Here is a 23,892-nt window from a genome sequence, read left to right as displayed (position 1 = left end):
CCGCTCCCCCTGCTCTCCCTTCACCTTCCCGTATTCCCTCGCTCCCGGCCCTGCCCCAAACACCACGGTTTCCCGTTCTCCCCGCGCCCGGCTCTTCCCGCGCCTCATCGGCCGCGGCTCCGCCCTCAGCTCCGCCTCAGCGCGGGGCGGGAGGCGGCGGCCGCCATGGCGTGGTGCGGAGCGCGGTGCGTGGCGGGGAGCCGGGAGCCGGGCTCGGGGTTGCCGTCCCTGCGCCTTGGGAGCTGCGGGGCCCGTCCCTTGGTGACCGGCACCCATGGCCCGGGGGAACGGCGCGAAGCTGCCAGGGGAGGGGCGGTGAGCACGGCCCGAACTGCCGGAGCTCAGGGAGCGCTGGGACGCCGCTGTGAGCCTTAGGGGCTTGGGTGGTACAGCGTGGTTCCGTGACCCAACTGCCCGTAAGAGCACTGGAATTCCCCTTAAGACGATGGATTCTCGGCTTTAGAAGCCTTTCAGGAAGGTGACGTTCAGCCATGCTCACATCTCTGACACGGCGCTTGGGGTCAGTGAGGAGCGTGAGCTGGAGCTGGTGGTGAGGTCGTAGCCCAGCTCTGCTGCTGGCACACAGGCTGTGCAGCCCCGTGACACGGCTGGCGGACTCGTTAGGGCTTGTTCACAGCACCAGGTGTCCATGTGAACAGAAAACACCTGAGGAGAGCTGCAGAGCTCCAGCAATGAGATCCCCCTTCTTCCCCCTTGGTTCAGGGGGTAACCAGTGAGATGTTGATCCCCATTACGGCTCTTCTTGTGGTAAGTGGAGCAGGGAACTGAAGAGGCCAGGAATCTCTGAAGTTCTGAGGCTTTTGGTGAGCGTGGTGACAGAAAGGAGGAGCCATGTTCAGGGTGGAAATGAATCAGTACGTGCTTCAGAAACCTGTGCTGTGGCCGTGCACGATCTGACTGTCACTTTTCTCCTTGGGCAGCTGTCAGTGTTTGCTGAGCCTTCCTCTGCAGCGCAGCTGTCTGCACAGCGCAGTGAGGCTCCTGAAGAAGAAAACTGCCGCAGAGAACTGGTGGCTGGAGCGGCAGTTGAGGGATCCCTTCGTCAAGGCAGCGAAACAGCAGCATTACCGTTGCCGGAGTGCCTTCAAGTTACTGGAGATAGATGACAGGCTTCATATTCTCCGCCCGGGACTTTCCGTTCTTGACTGTGGAGCGGCACCTGGTGCTTGGAGTCAGGTTGCTGTAGAGAGAGTCAATGCCTTAGGTACTGGTGAGTGCACATTTTTGGTGTTTGGGATGGGGAGTGGTTTGTGTGTTTTGAGACACTCATAAGGAAAAGCATTATCATGTGTACTGTTGTTGGATTATACTGCCAGCTTTGCAAAAATAAAAAAACAAAAAACCTCCCCAAAACACAATAGGACTACCTCTTGCCTATCTGATGTAACTGGGTTTTAACATTGTAAGTGCTTTGACTAGTAGCAGACCATATCATTGCATGCAGCAAAGCAGTTATGGATGGGCAGGAAGTCTGTGGCAGGCAGTGATAACTTTTTGTTTACTGAATATAACGGAGTTCATGTATATGCAAGTTGTTTTCAAGCGCAAGAATTCAATTTGATGTTCATCCTTACAACCTAGATCCTGCTGCCCCTACTGGCTTCGTCCTTGGAGTTGACCTCCTACGGATTGCCCCGCTGGAAGGCGCAGTCTTCTTGTCACAGGCTGACATTACAGACCCAAGCACACAAAGGGCGATTCAGAATCTGCTTCCTGCAAAGAAGGTGGATGTTATCTTGAGTGACATGGCACCGAATGCAACAGGCATTAAAGAGCTGGATCATCAGAAGTTGATCAGTTTGTGTTTAGGCCTTGTGAATCTGTCACAAAGTATTTTAAAGCCAAAAGGGACAATACTGTGTAAATTCTGGGATGGACATGAGTCCCGTGTTCTTCAAAACAAATTGAAGGAGCAGTTCCAAGACGTGAGAACTATAAAGCCTCAGGCCAGTCGGAAGGACTCATCTGAATCTTATTACTTGGCAAGATTGTACAAAGGGAAATGAAAGCTGGGAAATGCAGAATATCAAACAAGTGATCAGAGACAGACTGGAAATCTGAACGTGGCATGTGTTTAAAGAAAACTCCCAGCATGAAGATCCCCAGCTTGAACTATTAGATTGCTGAGAACAACCTCGGGAAATCTGCTGCAATTCTCACAAAGTACATCATGCTTTTCAAATATGAAAATAAAACCAGGGTGCTGCCCCACTGAGTTTATCCACTAATTGTACAAGCAGAGACATCCAATCTAGCTTCACACCTGTGGAGAAAACAGTTGGGAATGGAGAGCAATAATGGAGAGCAATAATCTGAAAGGCAACCTCTGGGGCTGTTGTAATGGAAATGAAAATAAAGCAGTGATTTTATGAGTTCTTAACGTGTGCTTGAAAATCATTGCATTTCTAATGCTGTCAGATTTGAGACTAACCATAAAGGCGCTTGTCAGAACGAGAGGGGCTGGCTGGGGGGGGGGTTGAGCCAATTTATTTCCTCTTCATCTTTCCTAAAAGCTGATGTCATTTATTAGCACACATCAAAACAGTGTTTTTGTGCACGTCAGAATCTGCATTGTCACATGTAGTCTCCAATGCAGACATTTCAAATGTCCGGCTCTGGCCCTGGAGTATTCAGCTGATGGCTTTGCTGCATTTCCTAAAGATACAGCTTACGTTTAGAAATTGCTACTTCCCTGTGCTCATAAATCCAGTGACAGCAGGGCAGCATTGCCGCAGCTGAGATAATTCCTGCCTACGTTCTCAGTAACGTTTTATGGCTGACCAGTAATGCTTATTAGGCAAAATGACAAGATTTTCCTAGAGCCCAGACAGGTAGAACTACTGATAAAACCGTGATTGAGTTGCCAGAGTTCAGTTTGCAAAAATAGATTTGGGCACTGTCTTATCTGGAAGCGACGGCTCCTCCATTAAACAGCGCTGCTATCGGGCTGGCTGTGCCAGGAGTTGTAAAAGGGGCTTCCGCATCTTCCTCGTCATAAATATACCATTTCGAATGGCTCGCGGATTTATCAGATGGCAACTACTGTGAACTTCCGTTTTTCATTTCCACACGATTGCCAGCAGGCTCGGCACAGCCCGGCCCGCCGCCACACAGCCGCGCCGCGACCCGGGCGGAGCATTACGGTACGAACATGAGCTGCGCGCCTCGTGCCGTCATTACGGCGTGGCGGGCCGCTCTTCTCGCGAGAGGCGGGCGCGAGTTCGCGTGAGATCTCGGCGGCGGGGCGAGGAGGGAGATCCAAGCGGGCAGCGGCGGTGAGTGCGGGTGGAGGGGGAGCGGCGGGGAGGCGGCGTGCAGCGCTGCGCCCGGGGATTCCGCACCGCACTGCCTGCCGCAGCCCGCCTCCGCCCTTTGGCCTCGCCCATGGCTGAAGGCGGCGCTATGGGAGCGAGCGCGGCGGGCAGCGCCGCGTCCCCGTGCTCCCGTCCCGTTAGCGGAGGGCACGGCTGTGCCTCGCTCTGCCGTCTCGCGGACGGAGCCCCTCGCCCCGTGCTGCCCGTCCTTCGGCTGCTCGCGCCGAGGTGGGGTTGGGGGCTGCTGTGGGGCGCTGCACGGAACAAAAATAAAACAAACGGTGGTGTTTTGCAGCAGGGCAGCAGGGCGTGCCTGACTTGTTTGCTGGTGCTGTCCCTGTTCTCCCCGCGCCCGGTTTGAGATCGGTTTGCTGGAAGCCTGTTGGCAGCGTTGTCCTGTCGTGCGTGGTAATGCAGAGCTTGTTTCTAATAAACGTTTTCGTTTGAGTTTTGAGTGACCTCTTCCCAGCGTGCTTCTGTTGTATCGGCTCCTTGTGATGACGTGAGTCCAAAGAGTGTTATTGCCGTGAGCTGGTGGGCCTGAGGGTCAGCCCTGAGCCTGGGCTGCTGTAAGTCTGTGTGTGACCCGGTGCCTTTCCTGGCCTAGCCTCCTTTTGTGCTTCTGGGACTTGTAGGGCTTGCAGTTTCAGAGGAATTCACTTAAAGCTTCCCCAGGCATTCTGGGAGCGCCTTGCCAGCCTCTCTGACCTCCAGCTTTGATGCATTTGTGGCCATTTTAGTACTATTGCAAATCTGAAGGAAGGTTTTGCAAAAACTTCTACATGAACAAGGAGCTACCTCTCGCTGATGGAAGCGGTCTGTCCGAGGGGTGAGACGTGTTGAAAGTTACATACCAAAGTGCTGTTTGGAAACCAGAATCAGGCTGCATACAAGGCAGAGCTTGCTATCCTTGTGGGGTTTATTCTCTTCCTGCCCCAGCCCTTTTTTTGTTTTTGGGGCAGAGTAAGGAGTTCTTTTTGTGTGATGTGCTGCAGAGCTTCCTGTCCTGTGGTGTTAACTTGTATCCCTGAATCTATCCTGCTTACAGAGGAAGGGAGAGCTCATTTTGGTGTAACTTAAGGCAACTTCTGTTTGTATATTAACTTGCAGAGATTCGGTATCTAAATAAAAGCAAACCACTTTGGTTATAACACCAAGAAGAGGACAGTTTTTTTTTTTTTTTGCCTCAGTTCTTCATTCCAGAGATCTACAACTTCTGCCTCAGTTGTGTGGTGTTTTCTGGTTGAGGTGACCCCAGCAGTGGCAGGCAGGTTAGATTCTGTGCCATGTAAGATGGAAGATGTTGCATTTTGTGTCATCTTAGGGCAGATGTGTATATATATATATATATATATATTTTTTTTTAGTAGAGCATCTGTATACTCCAGATTGCTCTGGATGCTTCACTGATAACTTTTTATGTATTTCCAGAGCTATGGAAGACTTAGAAGGTAATACCACTGTCTTCTCCACCTTGAGATCCTTCAACAACTTCATTTCACAGCGTATGGAGGGGGTGTCCGGGCAGCCTGTGCCAGCATCATCTCAGAGCTCCTTGCAGATTCAGTACCAGCAGAGGGTGCAGGTGAGGTGTCCTCAGCGTGCTGGTGCCTGCAGCTTCTCTTCTGTATGGCTGTAGCCTCCTTTGCATCTAAGCATTGCATTTCTAAGCATCGGGGTTATTTCATTAAGATATGACCATTCTTTATAAAACTGCTACTCATGCATGCTCAGTAACAGAGATTTATTTTCTGAGAATGTTCTAGAATCTTTGTACTTGTTAATGTAATTCCAGTAAGTCGCTTATTTACCTTAAATTTTCCTTGTGTGGAGACATGGAAGAGACTTGCTGTGGCTTTAGTGTGCCATTCAGCTGGGCCTTCTTGTCTGCCTCTCTCTGTATCCCCAAGTCATCTTGACTTTTCCTGCAAGCTGCATTTTGCTCTTACAGCATGTGATAAGTTGACATCTTGCATCGTAAGCTCTATTATGCTGCAATAAAGTTTCTGTATGTTGGTATGATTTCTAAGTAGGGCTCTAGATAATAGTATGATATCATTGCCTTTTAATATAAAACTGCTTTACATTTGAAATATTAAAAGTACTGAAAAAATGTGTGGATTTTCTGCCAGTGGTGCATCTCTGGTTGCACCACCTCCACCAGTGATGTAAAATGTCACTGCTTAGAAGAGAGGTATTGTAATATACCTCTCCAATTTAATTGGAATGGCAGCAGTGCCAACCATGTGTGTGTTGTAAAGTAATTTAATCTGAAGTGTCATATTGTAGCGGGTCATAGAAAAAAGAAAACACGTTATTTTGCTCCACGCTTACACTTAATTGGGTGCCTGATCTCTGCTTATTGGTAGCTGCTGTTAGTCTTATAATGCTTGGGGGGTTTTTTGTAATTCGTAATTTTGTAATTCACTTTTCTTAGATAGAGGAATACATTTTGTCAGATAAAGTACCTCTAGAGATGGAATGAGGAATCCTGCATGAAACTCTAAACCGAAATTCAGAACTTAAATTCGCGTCCTTCCAGCTAACGCTGTTTTGATTCAGGTTCCTGGGCGTGTGGTTGAGCTCTTGGCCTTGGCTTCCTGATCTGCAGCTGGTGTGAGAGGACAAGCACCACAAATGTGGTGACAATTGCCTTTTAGTTTGTGAAATGCTATGCAACTATCAGCTGGATAGTACAGAGCAGGGGGTAGCAGTATTATTGCAGCACTGTTAGTGATGCGCGCTGTCTCTTTTCACGTATGAACTGGCCAGTTGGAAGAACAAGCTGGGCAGATCCATTCCAAATCGCAGCTCCTGCAGGTGGAACGGGAGAAGATGCAGATGGAGCTTAGCCACAAACGAGCTCGCATTGAGCTGGAGAAGGCAGCTAACACTAATGCCAGAAACTATGAGGTAAGAAGAACAACCGTAGATGGTCTGTTATCGTGGGTCTGAGTTAGAACGTGTGGTGTTCTGTGTTGGTGTTTTAGTTTGGGTCAGGGAAAGGCTTCTGGCTGTTCTCGCGTGCTGCGCTTTGGTTTGCAGTGCTGTGTCTCAGGGTGTGCATACCAGACTCTTTTTAGATGAAACTAAACTAAAAGATGCAGTCCAGGAGCAAGTGCTCTCCAGCTGCTAATGAGCACTCAGTCTGCAGAGCAAGACTTGAACTCATGTGTAGGGAAGGCTTCTGAGGAGCATATGGTGTGCATGCCTGGTGCTACTTGCTAACGTGCACAAATCCTGTGTGAATGTCAGAGCGTTGTTTGCTCAGTGAGCAGTGATCTGATCACTGGGCTTTGTTAGCATCGTGTTGGAATTGTCATGGGTAGCAGTAACAAAAAGGGATTTGTGCTTTGTTTCTCCTGGAAATATTTAAGCACTTTTTTCTCCCCAGTGTATTTAAACTTCTGCTGGCACAATTGCAAGTATTTCATTTTTGTGACTGTAATTTAATTGGAATGGCAGCAGTGCCAACCGTGCACTGTCACATGAGAGCTTTCATTGATAAGACTGTGAGCCTCACTCGGGGACTAATAGCTTTTCTTGGTTTCTGACTTTATGCCCATATATGTTTGCTCAGCTTTGTCACTGCAAGTGGCAGTAGAGCTCTGGGTTCTGCATGATAATAAAGGTCTTACATGCAACTGATTATTTAGAATGACTTCTTTTAAGCATGTTTTGTTGTGTTTTAAGAGTGTTGGGTGATGGATTTAGCGTGTGGTTGTGAAGTAGTGGGTCAGTGACTCAAGTCTTCGCTCCTGTTGAAGTCAGGTGATACAGGATTAAGCCATGAAGAGTTCAAACTGGAATCTAGCTGAGTCAGTCACAGAAACCCTTGAAATACTAGTGCAGAAAAGGGAGCAGCACTAATCCAGCACTGTGCTAATCACCCTGCTCAGATTCTGTGTTTTTTTGAGTCATGTGAATGAAGGTTTTAGGAAGCTGCTTTGCATAATCCTTACTTACTATGTAAATCCATGTCTCGATTTGCTTTGATTAGCAAAGCAATTTACTACAGATTTTTCAAATAAGCGTTAATCAATTTGTGGTAGGAAAAAACTGAGAAGGTGTATGAAAGATTGTCAGAGTGCAAAAAGGTTTGTTGTGTTCATTGATGATACTGTGCGTTTAATTTCGCTTGCTTCTGCATTAAATAACCTCATACAACTGCCAGAAGTTGCAGAGGGAAGTTTGTCTTACTGACCCAACTACCGAGCTCTGAGGTTCTGAAAGTCCACTTGCTATGTGTGGCTGAATTGCAAACCAGAGCATGGAATGTTCTCATCTTTGATCTGCTGTGGAGTGTGCAGTGGAGTCTGTGAGGCCATGTCTGCATTCCAGGATTCATGCCTCTAACAGAGGGAGCAAGGGTCTGTTTCTTAGCTTTGTTACTGCCAGGAGTTCCTTGGCATTGAGCTGCTGGTCCTGTCCTTGCCTTCAACCCTTCCACTAGCTATTGGTGTAGGTAACATGGCTTCATGGTGATGCTGTGGTGACCACAGCAATGAGGAGCAGAGGTGAGGGAGGCAAAAAGAGCTTCACCTTTGTGCTGGTTTTCTATGTCTTTTCATGTTGTTTTTTCTTCTTTGCAAGCGAGAGGCTGACCGTAACCAGGAGCTGCTCACACGCATAAAGCAGTACCAGGAAAGGGAAACAGAAGCTGAAAATAAACTGAAGGAACAAATGGAGATGAACAAATCCTATAAGAAGAGTATGGAGACAATGAGTAAGAAACTGCAAGAGAAGGAGAGCAAATTAGCTGAAGCTAATGAAGTAAGAACAGAATAACTTTCTTATCCGTTTATAGATTCAGGTGACTTTGCAGTTCTTGTGAATGGAAAATGGCTGTTTTGATTTACAGAAAAAAGAAATGTGTGGCTAGATGTCAGATCAACTTTGAATAAAGAATGCAGGAGGTGAGGGAGGAGATATTAAGATTGAAATTGTTCAGGGGCACTGGGGGAGTTGTAGTGTGGATGAGACTGAAGTTACCTACAGTTCATTCTTTGGAATCATTAGTTGGATGTGAGTTCTGTGTACTACAATCCATAATCTCCCGTTTATTCTTTATTCCCACTAATGCAGACGATCACTATATTAAAAGGGAAAATATCTGAGCTACAATGGAATATAATGAATCAGGAGATGCAGATGACAAGCCAAGACTCGCAGAAGCAAGAGCTGATGGAACAGCTGGATGTTCAACATAAGTAAGCAGAAGATGAATAACTATGAGGAGAAAAAAGCAAACAAAACTTGAGTCTTATGCAGCTGTTGTCACTCAAAAACCTTTCAACGCTGTTTGATTTCCACTCTTCAAAGGGATTCTTTGAACTGGATGTGCAGGTTATAAGTGTTGTTTGAAAGTAGCTCTTAGGAGAATTTTATTTGTACCTTGAGGAAAAAAAACCTCAAGTTTAAAATCTCTCTCACTGATGTTTCATGTTCATACTGGAGAGTTAACAGAAGGCAGGTGGGTGGGAAAGGCTGATCTGAATTTTATAGACTGAACAGAAGAAAAATATCAAGCCGTAAATCATAGGTGAGGGGTACTTGACAGATGAGTGTGTTTTTCTTTGCTTTCCTTGGTTTTCCTTATTTACTGTGTATAAATATTTATTGATTTCAGAATAAAAGAGGCTTGACTTTTTGGAATATTTTTTTTTTTTGGAATATTTCTTTTCAGTGAAGAAATTGTTTTTTTTTTTCTCTCTGAATTACAGGAAGATTGAGTGTGAGGTGATCTTATATAACAGTACCAAACACTTTGTTAACAGTATTTGGAAATGTTTGTGTCACATGTGTCTTTCTCTGGTACATATTTCCTGGGTGCTAAATCTCTTGTCTGTGTCTAATAGGAAATGGCAAGAGGCTACTCAGCAAATCCAGACATTGCAAGCAAGCCAGTCCCTACTGGCAGAATATGAACAGAAGATTAAGGTAAGACACTGGGTCTGTATGAACCTTGTGTTGATTTTCTTTAAAATCTTCTTCAGTGTCAGAGCAGAAGTATTCTGGATGAATGCTCTGTTTGATGTTGAGCCCAGTGCATTAGTATTCTAGAGCAACCTGGTGTGGTGTTTTGTGTTTTTTTTTTTTCTTTCCCCTGCTCAAATGCTGGAGAATGAACCTAGCAGCTGTAGTTTCTGCTTCCCAGAAAATCCTTTCTCTGGAGTTGAGGTTAGCTCTTTTCATAAACTGCAACTGCTTGCAAAGCTTTCAAAATCACAATAAAATGTAAGCGTAGGTATTTTATGTCCTTTCAAATTACCTTGTATGTTGGTGTGTCTTTTCCACTTGCTTTTGATCTTCCTGGAGGAGGTAGGGTTGCTTTGGTCTGAGTGGATGCTGGTTATGACTTCATAGCATCGTACAATCACAGAATGGCCTGGGTTGCAAAGGACCACAATGCTCATCCAGTTCCAACCCCCTGCTGTGTGCAGGTTGCCAACCAGCAGCCCAGGCTGCCCAGAGCCACATCCAGCCTGGCCTTGAATGCCTGCAGGGATGGGGCATCCACAGCCTCCTTGGGCAACCTGTGCCAGTGCCTCACCACCCTGTGTGTGGAAAAACTTCCTCCTAAGGACCTGCTTTGCTTGTAGTTGTTGTAAAGTTGTGCTGAGAGATAGTCTCAGTGCTCATTCTGTGATTGTAAGGAGAGGCTTCCATCTGTAGGCAAATCCGTTAAAAAGAGAGGTGGAAAAACAAGGTATCAAACCACGTTACAGCTCTAAATAAATGTCCCCTACCTCCATAAAAATGTTTGCCATAATGCTGAGATGGGCTCATATCTTTTTTGATTCCGAATTCCTCAGGACTATCCAAATGTCCATCTTTACACTTAGTTAATGGAGGGCTAGAGGACAAGAAAATCTGAATTTTGGCTTAGTATGAAGTTGCTTTATTGACTGAGATTACTTTTTTCTTAGGAACTTAGGGTAAACAGAAGAGTGTAGAGAAGAAGCTAGCCCATGTGTTAGAAATGTAACAAATGTCCTTGTTTTGAGCAGTGGATTTGACCGTGTGATCTACTGAGGCGCGTTCTGAGTTTGGTTCCAGTGTTCATAAGTACAGAGGAAATGTAGTTTTTAAGAGTTCCAAGTAAATCATGGCCGTCCTTCTGTCATCTCTTGTCTTCCAGGACCTGGAGCAGAAGTTCTCCCAGCAGGAACATGATGCTGTTATCGTCAAGAACATGAAGACAGAACTGGCCCGTTTCCCAAAAATGGAGCGGGAGCTGCGACAACTGAGGGAGGAAAATGCATACTACAGGTGAAAGAAGGCCTCGGTTGTTGAGGGGTTACCTTCTGTTCTTCTACAGCTCTTACAACTCCACTATGTACACTTCCAAACCCTTCTGTCAGAATTACCAGGTTTACAGTGTGGCATGTGATACTTTCATATGGGAAACCTTAGAAGAAAGTTGAAATATTTCATGTAAATCCTGAACGTGGGTTGATGGTTACTGTGGGCAGGGTTTGACAAGACCTGCTAATCTTCCCTAACACTCTGAAAGCCTCACACAATACGTAGTGATAACTTTGCATAGCAGTATCTATTTATTAAAACCATATTCAGTGCTTAAAGATGGCGATGAACTCTGTACAGGTTTGGGAAAGAAAGAACTGTAAAGAAAGCTGTACATTAAGTAACTGAAATTTAAATAACATTAAATATTACTACATAGTTATTGTTGCTCCTACTCTGATAATCATTTTAAATTGTTTCTCTTGGAATGTTTTCTCACTCTATTTTGTGCACCTGAAGAACCATGTTATCAACAGAAGTGGTTCTTTTCTTTTTTGAAAGAGTTTATCTCACCCTTGCACAGCTCTGTTAAAATGCAAGCAAGCAGTCTCAATACTGGCTCAGTCATCATAGACTACAAAAAACCTGCACTGTCTACCACTTGCTGTGTTCCAACCCTGCATTCAGCCAGGCTGAAGATCACAGTTGGGAGCCTTGCAAGTCTTCATGCTGTTTTGCCAATCGGCAAAGCTGATACAAAACTTCAGGTTGTTTGGACGTAATTAGGATGGTGCTTGTAGTGGGAAAACTTCAATTTTTTTTTGGTAGCAGCAGCTTTGCAGTGGAGATGATAGAAGTGAGTCAGTTGAATGTTGTAATGTATGCTGTCATATTACTCCCTTGTAATTGCGTGTATATGTGGAAGTTTGTGAGAACATACTGACTTGTGTGACTTTTCATTTGCTGCCTGTCTTCTCACCACAGGGAAATGAAAGAAAACAATGGTTTGCTTAAAGAAGAAGTAGAAGGTCTCCAAAGAAAATTGGAACGCTATGAGAAAGTCCAAGCACAGTTAGTGACTGCTGAATTGGAAAATGAGGTGAGGAGCTAAGAATACTTGGAGGAGCAGAATGGGGTTTCCTTTGTTGCCCAGCCTGTGCTCTAGGCTCTCCCTGCATTGTCTTACGTGAGGCACGTTCAAAGCAGTGAATGTGAACATGGCTTTCACCAACTTAACTGTCAACGTGTGAGAGTGAAGAATAAAAAGCAGCTGAGTCTGTTACAATCTTAGTGTTCTTTTTGGCTTTGCTATTGCATCTTTATTTTGGGGGGTGGGGGAGCATTAAGCCTGTGGTGTTACTGGGCATGTGTATGGTTAGAACCTCAGTACCCCCTTGGATTGCTTCCCTTGCACTACCAAGGCCAGAATGTGGTTTCAGTTGAGTAAAGCTGTCTTTTTTTCATCCCACCCTGTGTCAAGCCAAGAGATCAAACTAAATGTACAGACTTACTAATTTGCAGAACTACATTGGTGTCTGGTCAAATTTGGCTCACATGTTCTGGTACTGATACAGAAGCTGTAGAAGAAATTGGTGGAGAATTGTGTGCTTCAGCTACTGCAGTGTGAGTGTTGGGAATATAACTTGTTTTCTTCCTCTACAAAGTCTCATCTACTAAGGTCTTGTACATTGGTAGTTGCTCACAGGTGTGGTGTAGCAGAAATGCTAAGTCATGGCTTGAAGCAGTGATTGAGCACCTGGTGGGAAGGCAGAGCCAAACTAGGGGAGCTCAGGTGTATGCAATGCAGCTGAGTGACCAGAAGGTGTGGAGCCAGGATCCACCCCTTTCCAGTCCTCATTTAAGGGTTGGCAGTGGAGGCAAAGGGATCTTTCAGGAGATCCCTGCCCGGCCTTTGAAGGTAAGAAGCTTATTTTCTGTTCTTTCTGTGCCCCCTTTGCTGTTATGGCTGTGTGAATCTTTGCTTGCTGCAGCCCATCAGGGCTCTGCCATTCTGTTATCTTTGTTGTGCTTTGCTGTGGAAGATAAAATGCTGAAGTAAGATGTGGGTTCCACCCAGTATAACAGGGCTGTGGTGTCTGGGAAAATGGTTGTAGCATCTGCAGTATGACAGCCCAGATGTGCTAGATAAGATAGTGAAATCCATACACAAAAAAGAGAGTACACTGAGTTTGACTGGAGAATTATCAGAAAACTGTGGGGAAACAAGCTGTTGAAATGTTCTGCTGTGTCTGTAACTTTCCTTCGCTTTATATTTCAGAAACTTCTGGGAAAACTAAAAAGCTGGGAGAAACTGGACCAGAGCACTGGCTTGAATATCAGGTATGAGCTCAATGCATTGGAGGTAAAACTTTTCAAACACTTTCCTTCCTTAGTTATTTGGGTTCCTCAAGTGTGGTGTGATGCTTTCTTACTATCTTTTTATGTAGAAGCTGTTCTGATACTTATTATTATGTATAAAAAGAGACATAAGATACATCCTGCTATAAGGTATCTTTGGGGACAGACTTGTTTTTCATTAAGTCATCTTGACCAGCCTGGATTTAATTGAGTTCTTTGAACTTCTTGCATATTGCTTCATTGGGGTTTAGGTGGATGTTCTCCTAACTTAACAGGAGAAATGGAATAAACTCAGTTTTTTTTAAATTGAAAACAAACAGCTGCCAACTGGTGTTCTGTAAGACAGCCAATCTCTTCGTGTACTCCTATATTTCTGATGTCTGGAGCCTCAAACCTGGTTTTTTAAGGTCTTTGCTATGTATGTATGGGTACTGCTGAATTATGGCCTGAACCTCTGAGCACCTGGAGAAAAGACCTGGTCAGCCACAGGAGCACAAGTGCAAGCAATTCAGCTGTGTGACTGGGAGGGATGCAGCCTGGCTGCGCCTCTCTTAGACCTCATTTGAGGGCTGACTGGCACTGGGGAAGGATCTCTGGTTGGAGATCCCTCCTCTGTGGAGTTTTTTCTGTGAGCCCAGGTCTTTGGAGACAGGTGAGCATTCCTCCTTTTCTAACATCCTTTCATTGTGCTGGTCTTTCTGCCAGCACAGCATAATAACTCCATAGTACAATGAAAGACTGGAAGTGGTGAATCTCAGGATCTTTTTCTTCTGCTGCAGAAGTTTCTCTGAATAGGTATGATGTATTTGTGTGGTTCAGCTCTGCTTTATCTTCCCTGAATGTTTGCATTATTATGCTAGAAGTACTGATGCTTCTTGCTTAAGAGCTGTTTTGATATAATTATTGCACAGATCACATTTAATATTGGTTCAAGCTTTGAGCTGCAACATGAACTGCAAAACTTAATTATACCAATTGTTTCTTTATTGCATTCATTACACGTGTCTGAGTTATGCCTGCAGCCTAATAGGGATTATTTGCAAGTAGGAGTGTTTGAGTATGCATGTATGATTTGGGCACGTTACTGCTTCGTGTGACAGACACTTGAGTTCAGCTGAGGAAAGCCCCTGTAGTTCTTGCAATGTTTTCTGTTTAATGATGATAACGACCCCTTTTCTAGGTGTATGAAGGTAGGTGATGTGCTGAAGATTCTCCCCTTCATTCTGATGAAGATGTGTGTGTTCAGATGGAATTAGAATTGGGTTACATCTCCAATGGCAGAGAATGGACAGGACAAGCATGGACCCTTTTCAAAGAACTCCACCAGACAGTAGAGTAAAAGCTTTTTACTTAGCTCAAGCTGTTAAAGGTTTAACGAGGTAATTTCACAGTGGGAGAGAAATGGAACCAAGTGATTCTGCCTGTTGAAGTCTAGTAACTCCTTCATTTAAAATCAGAATATTCGCTGTTAAGCGTTGGGTTTCTGATTGGGCCACATTGTTCAGCACTATTGGTGGTATCTTCTGATACAGAAAAGGGAATTGCTCTTGAGAAGAATCATCTTTTGCATACGATCGTAGCAAGTAGAACTGGGTGATTATCTCCTCCCATCACTGTTTTTTCTTTCCTTCCTTTTGCTCTGACGTGTTTCACCATGAATTCTGTTCATTTTCAGCCAGTGTGGTGATGATGATGAGAGATCACTGTCCTGGTCAGGTTCCTCCATTATGCTGTTGGGAAAAGCTTGAGGAGAAGTTAATTGGCCATCTCGTAGAAGAAGAAAACAGGAGCAAGTTGGATGGTTGTCTGAAATAGCCAGTGTGATGTGTTTGCTAGTAACTGCATGATCAAAGGGAAGGAGTGCATTAGGACTTTTCATGCTTTCTTACCACTTTCTTTAGTACAGAAAATGTAACGGAGTTGCAAAAGCTTGTGGCATTTTAGGAGAGGATGGTTTTTTTGTTTCCTGCAGTACTTCCACAGGACTTATTCTGTGTCTGCTCCCAATGGTTCTGTTCACTGATTGCTGAGTCCCAGCAGGCTTTCTGTCAGATTGGCTTATGATCAGATCTGTGAGTCTAATTTTAAGGCAAAGCACTTGGAAAGAAGATGCAGCTTTTAGGAGTGGAGTGTTAATCCTACTGTTTCAGCTCTTTCAAAGTTGCCAAAAGGAGATGAGTGCTAAGTGTTTTATAGTGCTTCACCTTTGGTTGAAATCATGTTCATTAGCAGTTTTCTCAAATAATTTTATGATTGCCAGTTCTGGATTCTTGTACTTACAGCGAGGGAAGGTACTCAGTTTCTAGTGCTAGAAATCTGGGCTTTTCCCATTGCTCTCAGAAACTGTGGAAATAGTGACAGTTCATCTGTTTTAGCTTTAATGCAGGAGTGTGTTTGCATGCTGTTGTGCAGTGTTTTTCAGCCCTTCTGAATTATACCTGCCTTACCCAAACATGCCATAATTGTGACGCTGCACTGAGCCCAACCAAGAAAGTGATGTGTGCCATACTTACATGTGGTTCATGTATACACATAATGAATCCATGTGATCTTTTTTGCTTCCAGTTACGTCCTCTTGATATCTTGATCTTTTTTGCTGCCTGCTTTCCAATGTTCTTTTATCTTGGATGTAACTTTGTTTTGTAGGAACACTTCTGGGTCTCTTTTGTATCAGTCTTGCTTGATATTCCTGCTGTAAGACTCGTGAAAGCAAGGCGTGTTTTGAAATTCTTGCTTTGTGAGTAGAAAGTACTGCTAATTTTTGATCTTAGTCTTTGAGGATGGCTACTGTGGGAGTCTGCTCTTAGGAAAGGCTTAACACTGGGAAAACGTGCTGCTTGTTCTCTTTCTCCAGGCTGTGCTGACAGAGTTTGTATTTCTACAAAATATGATGTTTGTGTAGTTGTTATTGACCATCTTCATCAGCAGAATCTCGACAGGCTTGATTATTTTCTTAGAGGTCAGGGATGTTTTCTGTGTGATTTCTTGACTGCCACCTGCAATATGTATTTTAACAGGAAGGTATTACTGGAAGGCTGAGTGTTGGCAGTATGTGAGAAGGCAGGGGGTTTATTTTGATGACAGTGTACGCAACCACCCACGAGGTGGCATCCTTTCACCTGCTGCTGTGAAAACTGCTTTCTGCTTCAGGCCAGCAGGCTCAGCCTGGGCTAAAGAAACATCATCTGGGTGTGTTAAGATGCATCAGCTTGTTTAGTGGGAATCTGTCACTGTTGTTATTAAATCTTCTGAAAACTGTTCAGTGCTGCATACGTGCAGTTACTGTGTCAACATCCAGTTTCTTTGGGTAGTAAGATAGAATGGTATGGAGAAGATGTGAGCATGTTTCTCTAACGTACAGAGTCGAGCTTTTCTTTCAACCAACTTTAAGCTTCATATCTACACAGCATGTTCTTCACTTCTTGTTTAATAGAAGCTCTTCACAACCTGACTCTTTTTCCCCACCCAACATTATCATTCTTGCTTCCTCTCCCTTTTGCAGCACGTAGGAGAGACCAAATATAAAATGAGGATTCTTGTTCCATGAACTTGTTTTAAAAACATGTTTATTCAGAGAGTAGGCTGTTCTGTGCTGCTCAGAGATTCCAATCGTGGCCTGGACCTTCCTGAACTGCATCTGATATGGTTATAGTGGAAGACAGTCCTTAGGCCCAATGCCTGTGGTGTAAGGTTGACCTGGAGAGACTCTTAGTTTTAATGAAGCAAGTTTAGGGAGCACCTGTAGTTGTCCTTCACTTTACAAGGATGGATTTAGTTAGCTTCAGTGGCATCACACTGAGCTGCTGTAGCTGTTGTGTGCTTGCTGTCCAGACCTGGAGAGAAGTGCAGATTTGACAGCAATTCAGGCCAATGTTTAAGGACTGTTTTCACTTAGTGCAGCCTGCCAGCTGCAGACAGCAGGCACTGATCTGCTGACCTGTCGCCTAGAGCCAAAGAAGTGAACCTGTTAATGCTGACCTGGTTTTCTTTCTGAAGCATCTGTAGGCTGGCTGGCTGACAGATCCTGGGGACTGGCTTCCTGCAGTGCCTGAGACCAATTAGGGAGAGGAGATAGTGTGAATGTGTCTGCCTTTCCTCTCTAAGAAAGGGTCTAATTAAGTGGCAAGTAATTTGTAATTACACAGGTGCTATGCAGTACGGTAGTCCTCCTGTGCTCATTCTGCTTTTGGAGTTGGGGGAGGGGAGGAGAGAAGGGAATCAAATTTCTTGATTCTGCATTTAGTGGTGGAGTAGTGCTCTTTCCTGTGAGTAGGAGAGAAGAGAGAATATTGGAGTTCTCTAGTTTCCTTTTTGAACTGTGATTAACTATGCTTAGCACTCTCTTCTATCCAAGGCATTGAATATCTTTGCAGTAGTGAATGAAGCTCATAATCTTCTCCTTTCTCAGGAGGTAGTAATTTACCTGTCTCTGAATGTCCATTATGAATAAGTCATTGCTGGCTTAAAAAAAAAACAACTGTTGACAGGTATACAAAGCAGTGCATGCTGAAGTAATTTGAATTGCTTTGAATTTGAATATGTGTTTTGGATACTTAATTAACTGGAACCAGTTAAGGCAAGACTGGAGGGTGATTATTGCTGATTCTGGTGATTGGGGCAGGATTGTGTTGTGGCCAAGCTAATACTTATATTGGAGTAGCCTGGTGTTGCCATCTGGTCTTGCATCACCAGGCAGGGATGAATGAGTGCCTTATGTTGGCTGTCATTGGACCACTGACCCTGAACTTAAAACACTGATTTCTGGTGGTGTTTTTTTTTTTTTTTGGCATTTTGGTTAAGATTGCATAATGGTGGATCCATACTTCAGAATTATGTTTCTAATTGAAAATGAGAATTAGTGTGGTGTGTGGGAATTGAGATTTTGTGCATGTAAGCTTTAGGTAAAAAATTGTTCACAGATCCCAAGTTACATGCTGAAAGCTGCATGACTGCTGCTGACAAGATTCCCAATGTAAAACAAGCTGTTTTGTCACAGTGGGAATCCCTTGGGCACAAGAAAGGGAGATGAACACCACTCAGAGGGCAACAAAAGAAACAAACAAAAAAAAGTGCTTGCTTTAGAAAATATACAGTTGCAAGTTCTTATGTTACCTTATGGGAGGAGTATCAACTGTTCTTCTCTATGGAGTGGAGATTTATTGTATTTTAGTTATCTTTCAGAAGTTTAATTTTATATCTTCTGCCTTCCACCAAAGATGGAGAACTCGCTCTGGAATGAGGGCTGTTGCATGCAGGTTGCTGATATCCCACAAAGTACCTTAAAGTAAGGATTTGTGCAGGATTCTGCACAGGGATGAATGTGTGAATTTCTCTTGTGCAGTCCTGCCAGGATGGCTCACACTCAGCTTGCAGCAGTTCCTCTGTTTCTGTCTTGAGGGAATTCTGATGTGACTACCTGTGTGAAAACAACATGCTCACCTGGTGTTTTCTGATTCTTGAAGCACTGCAACTGAAAGAGGTGGTTCTGTGTAGCAAAAGGTAATCAAGAAAAGAGAATGGATCAGCTTTAATCCAGATTGGGTTCCTGATCACATTTATTGTGTGGCTGTGTAAGTACTTGTGTAGTTCCAGCGCAGGGCAGAGGAAGTGCCATGACCAGCTGGGGTTGGAAGGGAGGATGAGGATAATCATTGTGTTTATTTGTAACTGAGTGTTACGTGCTTTGCATTTGTAGGACTTGCTATGTGTAAGAGATGAAAGCTTTGCTTTAGAAACGCTTCACATTTTTGTGAGGGAGAACTGCCTGAGCAGTTCTGACGGGGACCTTCGTGTTTGGCAAACAAGGTAGAAGTCTCAAGAGAAAACAAATTGTGGCTGTCTCGCAGTAATGGTTTGTTTACTGAAGCCACCATTCTTTACACAAGGAAATAATGGAGGAGGCTGTTATTTGTTGAATGTGACATGCAGCGTATGTTGGAGTATTGTTATAAGAACTTCTGTTGTTATCCTGTACTGCTAGAACGCACATGTTATTCTTTCTGCAGTGCCTTATGTTTTAGATTTCCTTGATAGAACGCTTTTTGCTGTGGTAGAGAGAAAATATTCATTTGTCAACTCAAAACCTGAAACTCTAGTTTTCACAGGTAGCTGAGTGTTGTAGGTCTGTTCCTGCCACTTCACTGAAGTGCTGGGCAGTTACCTATCGCATCATTTCCCTGTCCAGTGTGAATTTTCTCTAAAAACATTGTACTTCTCTCTGGTGTTCAGAAGTGCTGTTGTTGCTTGTTGCCATTTGAATATCTCAGTATAATAAATCTTGAGTGTAAAAGAAACTGTGTAAGAAAGTGATGGGCCAGCACCCACGCCTGGCACGCTGAGGTTGTAATCAGAAATTGGGTTAAGAAGTAAGCGAGCTTCCTTCAAAAATACATCTGTACTTTCTTTATGTTGCAAAGGTCTGTGAAGGGTGAGGGAAACTGTCTTTTTTTGGGATCACAGCTCCAGCATTCTGGAGATAAAGAAGGCCGTTGAACAACAGCTCAGCCCACCCTCAGTCTTGTTGAGGAATAATTTGAGGAACTGTGGCAGATCACTGACAAACTCTCTGGAGAACAACGAAATTGAAGAAAAGAGGGATGATTCCTACCATCTGGGTTAAGAACTCTTACTTTGGAAGTGCAGGTGACAGCGGACTCCTTCTGGGGAGGAGGAAAATCACTTATGTTCTACTGACTCTCTTTTGATCAGAATGCACAGTATTATCCCAGCTTGCATAGGGCTGCATTTCCTGATCCAATAAACCTACAGCTGTTTTTTTCCCTAGGAACAGGATTGGTTTTAGAAATGTGCTGGTGTTATCTTCTGCAAGTGTGCTGTTCCCCACTGGGGACTTGACAATCTTGGGCGAACTTGAACAATTCATGCTGCTGACATATTTCCTGCAAGTAGTATTTGAGATGCTGTTGGGAAACAGTTAGGTGAGAGTAGCTCTACCAGCACGTAGTGACCCGTGTTATGTGTAAATGGGCTTGAACTCAGGTGCTCACTCTACTGTGAATGAGAAGCTTTCAAAAGCACGGACACTTTTAAGTTGCTTTCCTTACGTTAAGCAATCCTGTTTGCCTTAAAAGTGGAATTGTTATTTAAATAGCAAAGCTGAAGGGGATGCTGCCCTACGCCAGGTATTTGTGCTTGGTTTTTATTCAGCCTCTCATTTTGTCATTCCCACACCCATTATAATCTCTAGATCATTTTTAATTTTACCTTTTCAACTCTGTTCTAGAATTAAAATACTGAAAGATGCTAAATTTTCTAGGTGGATGTGCTGTGCCTTCTCTCTGATGTGCAATATCCTACACTTTATCTTCCAAGTTTGTCTTTGTAGGGAAACTTCTGTGTAAAAATGTGTAAAACTGGATACTAAAGATGCTTACTGAGAATAGTTTTCTTTTACCATAGCAAATACTTAAAAACCATCCTTAAAATACACAAAAACAAAATGCTTCAGTAAGTGTTCATATTATAATAATGTTACTCCCTTGTATTAGTGGGCATGGCGTTAATATAAGGGCAATGCCTTTGTGGTTGGATCAAGGAGTAGCAATATGGATTGTTCCAGGCTAATATATCAGCTTTATTTGTCTAGGAAATTGATTATCTTGTCAAGCAAAGTACTGTAGATCTCACATAATTGAACTTCACTGAAACATTTGATCAAGAGAGCCATTTGGGAAAGTACAAACCAAGCAGGAGAGTTTGAAAATGACTAGAAGAACTACAGGCCGTATAAAGAATTGTTTATGCAATAGTAGATGAAATGTTGTTGAAAGAAAAATACATGGATGAGCAGAATTCCTTAAAGACTAGCCTTTGGATCCTCTTTAATATTTCTGCACGTGATTTTTGTTGCAGAAAAATTGATGTGTGGTTGTAGTGGAAATACTGAGTCATGGCTTGAATCACTGATGGAGCACCTGGTGGGAAGGTAGGGCCAGCCCAGGGGGCTCAGGTGTGTGCAATGCAATGCAGCTGTGTGACCAGAAGGGTGGAGCCAGGATCCAGCCCTCATGTGAAGGTTTGCAGTGGAGGTGGGGGCATCTCACTGGAGATCCCTGCCTACCTGAGGCCTTTTGAAGGTGAGCAGCTTCTTCCTTTTATTTTTGTGCCTGTGGCTGTTGCATCTGAGCAAACCCTCACTTGCTGCAGCCTGGAACCTTGCTGTTCTCATTGCTGTGCTTTCCATTGTGTTGCAGTGCTAAAATGCTAAATCCAGAGGATTCGTAAAAATGCAAAAGCTGGACAGGCAGAACTGACTGACAGGAGTGGAAGTAAGGTGGAAGAAGAGCAGTCAGTGGAGCAGTCGCTCCACTGGTGAGGAGAATAAAAACATCTATGCTGAAGGCTAACACTGGTTTTAAATCAAATCTCTGTAGCCCCACCATAAATACAGCTGGAAGGAGGCTCTAATTTGTGGGAAGGCAGCTGCCAGTGGGGTCAGAAGTACACAAATAGCTGCTGAGCTGCAGCTCTACAAGGTTATGAAAGATGGCTTAGATAGTAGAAAGATAACTTTAATCTAGAAGGTTCTTAATCCCATTCCTGTATGGATGCGGATTTTCCTAACTGTTGGCAAGGGGACGATCTTAAGAGTATAAATGGAAACTTGTTTTTGGTTTGGAGCTGCTGGGATTGTTCAATATCAGGATTTTGAGAACTGGAAATGGATAAAGGTGTTTTTAGTGTGTGTGTGTGTGTGTGTGTGTAGAACATGTTATACACAATGTGGGGGCAGGAAGATCAACAACTCAGATGTGGGCAGGAGCCTGGATGGTGAGGGCAGCTGACCTTTGCTCTTGTGAGAGAGAATGCTAGAAAGAATGTGCTGAACTATTGAAAAGGCTTTACCTACTGCTGTAGATAAGATATGATCCACATCATCAGACGCTTTTCTGAGCCTGTTTGGTGCAGGTTATCTTGATAGTGTTTTGAAAGAGCTTCAATTCTGGGTGGAACTTACCCACACCAATGCCTGGAGTGGGGATTTTGCTGGTAGCTTGGATGACGCTGCCTGAATCATTTGTCTTTGGTTTGACATCAGAACAGAGTTCTGTACTGGATCAGCTTGGTAATTTCTCATTTTCTGTTTTAATTGTACTTCACAGGGTAGCTGGCATAGTGGCATCAAGATGGGGTGGGAGGAAAACAGAGGTGTATGAATATTAAACTCTTTCAGCATCGTTAAATTGCTGTTAGCTCTGACAAGCTAGCTTAAATGCCTTGTAATGTTACCATGTAAGCCATGTCCTCAAGCTCAAGTCTTTCCTCCTTTGGGACCTTTTTGCTGCTGAATATTTGTGATCAAAGCAAGTCTTCACCTGGGCTATGTTTTCTTTCCTCACAAGCTATGCTGTTGAAGAGAGCATGCTTGTAAGTATACATTTGTGGCTGCATTGTTTGGAGAGGGAAGAAAAAAATCAGCATGACTCCTAGTAGCAGAAAACGCTGCATGTTTTGAAACATTTCTTAGGGTGTAACTTGAAATGTTGCTGAGTTAGAAGATAAGTGCCTCCAGATTCTCCCATCCTGGCTGTGATTACTTTAAAGCAACTTCCACAGAGGAATTGCTGCGTTGGATCAGATTATTTCCTAATGCACGTCTGGTCCACTGTGTGCAGCAACGGAATCCTGCTCTAAATAGGAGGGCACAGGCTAACGAGTGAGGCATGCAGCAGAAGAGTGAGGTTAGCTATCTTCCAGCAGCCTGGGTTGTACTTCAGTAGTGGGGATTTTCCTTGGTGTCCTCACCTGGTGGTGGTTGTTAAAGTAAAAAAAAAAAAAAACAAAACCACCAAACTCTTGCAGATGGGAGCTACTGTGTGTGCTGTGCATGTGATACATAGAGAAATGCTTTGCTTTGAGACTGTTTCACTTCAGTTTTCTTTAAACCTTGAATTATTATGTAACAAAGTTGTGAAGCATCGCAGGGAAGTAAGGCTGTAGAGGTGAAAAGGAGCTTTAGTTTGCTCCTTGTTGCTGATGTGGTCAGGGCTTCTGGTGCTCTGAAAGGTGCTCTGCATGTGTTTTGCTCCTCACCAAGCAGAGAAGCATTTCTCCTGATGAAATCATGTCTGCTACAGGGTGGCATTAATGGGAGAGGATGATATGTTTTGGAGTAGTGTCAGCAGCCTCTGTGCAGTGCAGCAGCATTTGACTTTTGCTGTCAGTGGAGTTCAGATCTGTCAGTCTGACCTTTCCAAGTGGGTGCAGTTGCAGCTTTTCTAGGAATGCATTTACTTGATCTTGAGCATCTCTTTGCATTTCTGATGCCGCTTTGACCATCCTGATGTGCTCCCTTTCTGTATGCTTTTCTCAGCAATCTTGTCAGTAAAATAAACAATTGCTGTGCCTCTTTGTTGGGGAGAAACGTGCAACTACACAGGAACTGTTTCCTAGCACGTTCCTGCTGGAATTGCTTTTGATTTCTTGTTACTTGCTTAAGGTGTCTTCCAGGGGTGTTCTGATAGGAGTAGCATATTGGTTTCTGTGAAAGGAAGATATATTTATTGGATAGGAGAACATGGGAAAATCCAAAATCTCTTAAGTTACGCCCTGCTGACCAAGTTCACTTTATTCCACTTCAGTGAAAAAATCCTTCTCATTTTGTGATGCCCAAGATATTCAGTGAAGGCTTGATATCCTGCTCACTTTTCTAAGAATGGCAGCAATTGTTATCTGCCATTGAGAATGTGTGCAATATAACTCAAGAAATCAGCTTTTCATCAGTTACCTTGGGCAGGCACTGGTGTTACTTACAGCTCTGTTACTAGCTGAGTTCAGAAGATGATGCTTTAACCTAGTTATGATTTCTTTAAACTTGATTTTACCATTAGGTTTGCAAATAACATTTCTGTCTATATGCTTTTGGTATTCCCAGAGTTAAAAGCTCTGTGGCTTCAGGTGGTTTTCTGCAAATTCATCAGCCAAGGATGAT

The 23,892-nt window shown here is 43.9% G+C and overlaps 2 protein-coding genes across 6 annotated transcripts in view; both read left to right on the top strand.

Annotated features, from left to right (window-relative positions):
- The first annotated feature begins 144 nt into the window (after positions 1–144).
- MRM2 (mitochondrial rRNA methyltransferase 2) lies at positions 145–2,401 on the top strand. Of its 2 annotated transcripts, none has more exons than XM_042864510.1 (3): positions 145–185; positions 942–1,225; positions 1,603–2,401. In XM_042864510.1, the coding sequence occupies exons 1-3, from the start codon at positions 166–168 to the stop codon at positions 2,025–2,027; spliced, it is 729 nt and encodes a 242-aa protein (XP_042720444.1). In that variant the 5' UTR covers positions 145–165; the 3' UTR covers positions 2,028–2,401. The 2 variants fall into 2 exon arrangements, with proteins under 2 accessions (XP_042720444.1, XP_042720443.1); XM_042864509.1 differs by having other exon boundaries at positions 942–1,231.
- An 860-nt stretch (positions 2,402–3,261) lies between these two features.
- Positions 3,262–23,892, top strand: part of MAD1L1 (mitotic arrest deficient 1 like 1) — a 320,530-nt gene continuing 299,899 nt past the window's right edge. For all 4 annotated transcript variants that reach the window (XM_042864053.1, XM_042864056.1, XM_042864054.1 and 1 more), the window contains exons 1-9: positions 3,262–3,296; positions 4,767–4,920; positions 6,108–6,248; positions 7,929–8,108; positions 8,421–8,545; positions 9,194–9,275; positions 10,477–10,607; positions 11,568–11,682; positions 12,862–12,923. In XM_042864053.1, the coding sequence (XP_042719987.1) occupies positions 4,771–4,920; positions 6,108–6,248; positions 7,929–8,108; positions 8,421–8,545; positions 9,194–9,275; positions 10,477–10,607; positions 11,568–11,682; positions 12,862–12,923 (986 nt within the window). In that variant the 5' untranslated portion in view covers positions 3,262–3,296; positions 4,767–4,770. The remainder of the gene's footprint in view (positions 3,297–4,766; positions 4,921–6,107; positions 6,249–7,928; positions 8,109–8,420; positions 8,546–9,193; positions 9,276–10,476; positions 10,608–11,567; positions 11,683–12,861; positions 12,924–23,892) is intronic.

Source organism: Lagopus leucura, unplaced genomic scaffold (assembly GCF_019238085.1).
Source record: "Lagopus leucura isolate 7727_CA_CO unplaced genomic scaffold, USGS_WTPT01 Super-Scaffold_760, whole genome shotgun sequence".
Classification (NCBI taxonomy): Eukaryota; Metazoa; Chordata; class Aves; order Galliformes; family Phasianidae; genus Lagopus; species Lagopus leucura.
This window is presented reverse-complemented; position numbering and strand designations above follow the sequence as displayed.

Excerpts from the sequence above, each read along its gene's own strand:
- MRM2 (XM_042864509.1), top strand. The coding sequence starts at position 166 with ATGGCGTGGTGCGGAGCGCG. Across the intron at positions 186-941 it reads ATGGCGTGGTGCGGAGCGCG|CTGTCAGTGTTTGCTGAGCC; the intron begins GTGCGTGGCGGG and ends CTCCTTGGGCAG. Across the intron at positions 1,232-1,602 it reads AGTCAATGCCTTAGGTACTG|ATCCTGCTGCCCCTACTGGC; the intron begins GTGAGTGCACAT and ends CTTACAACCTAG.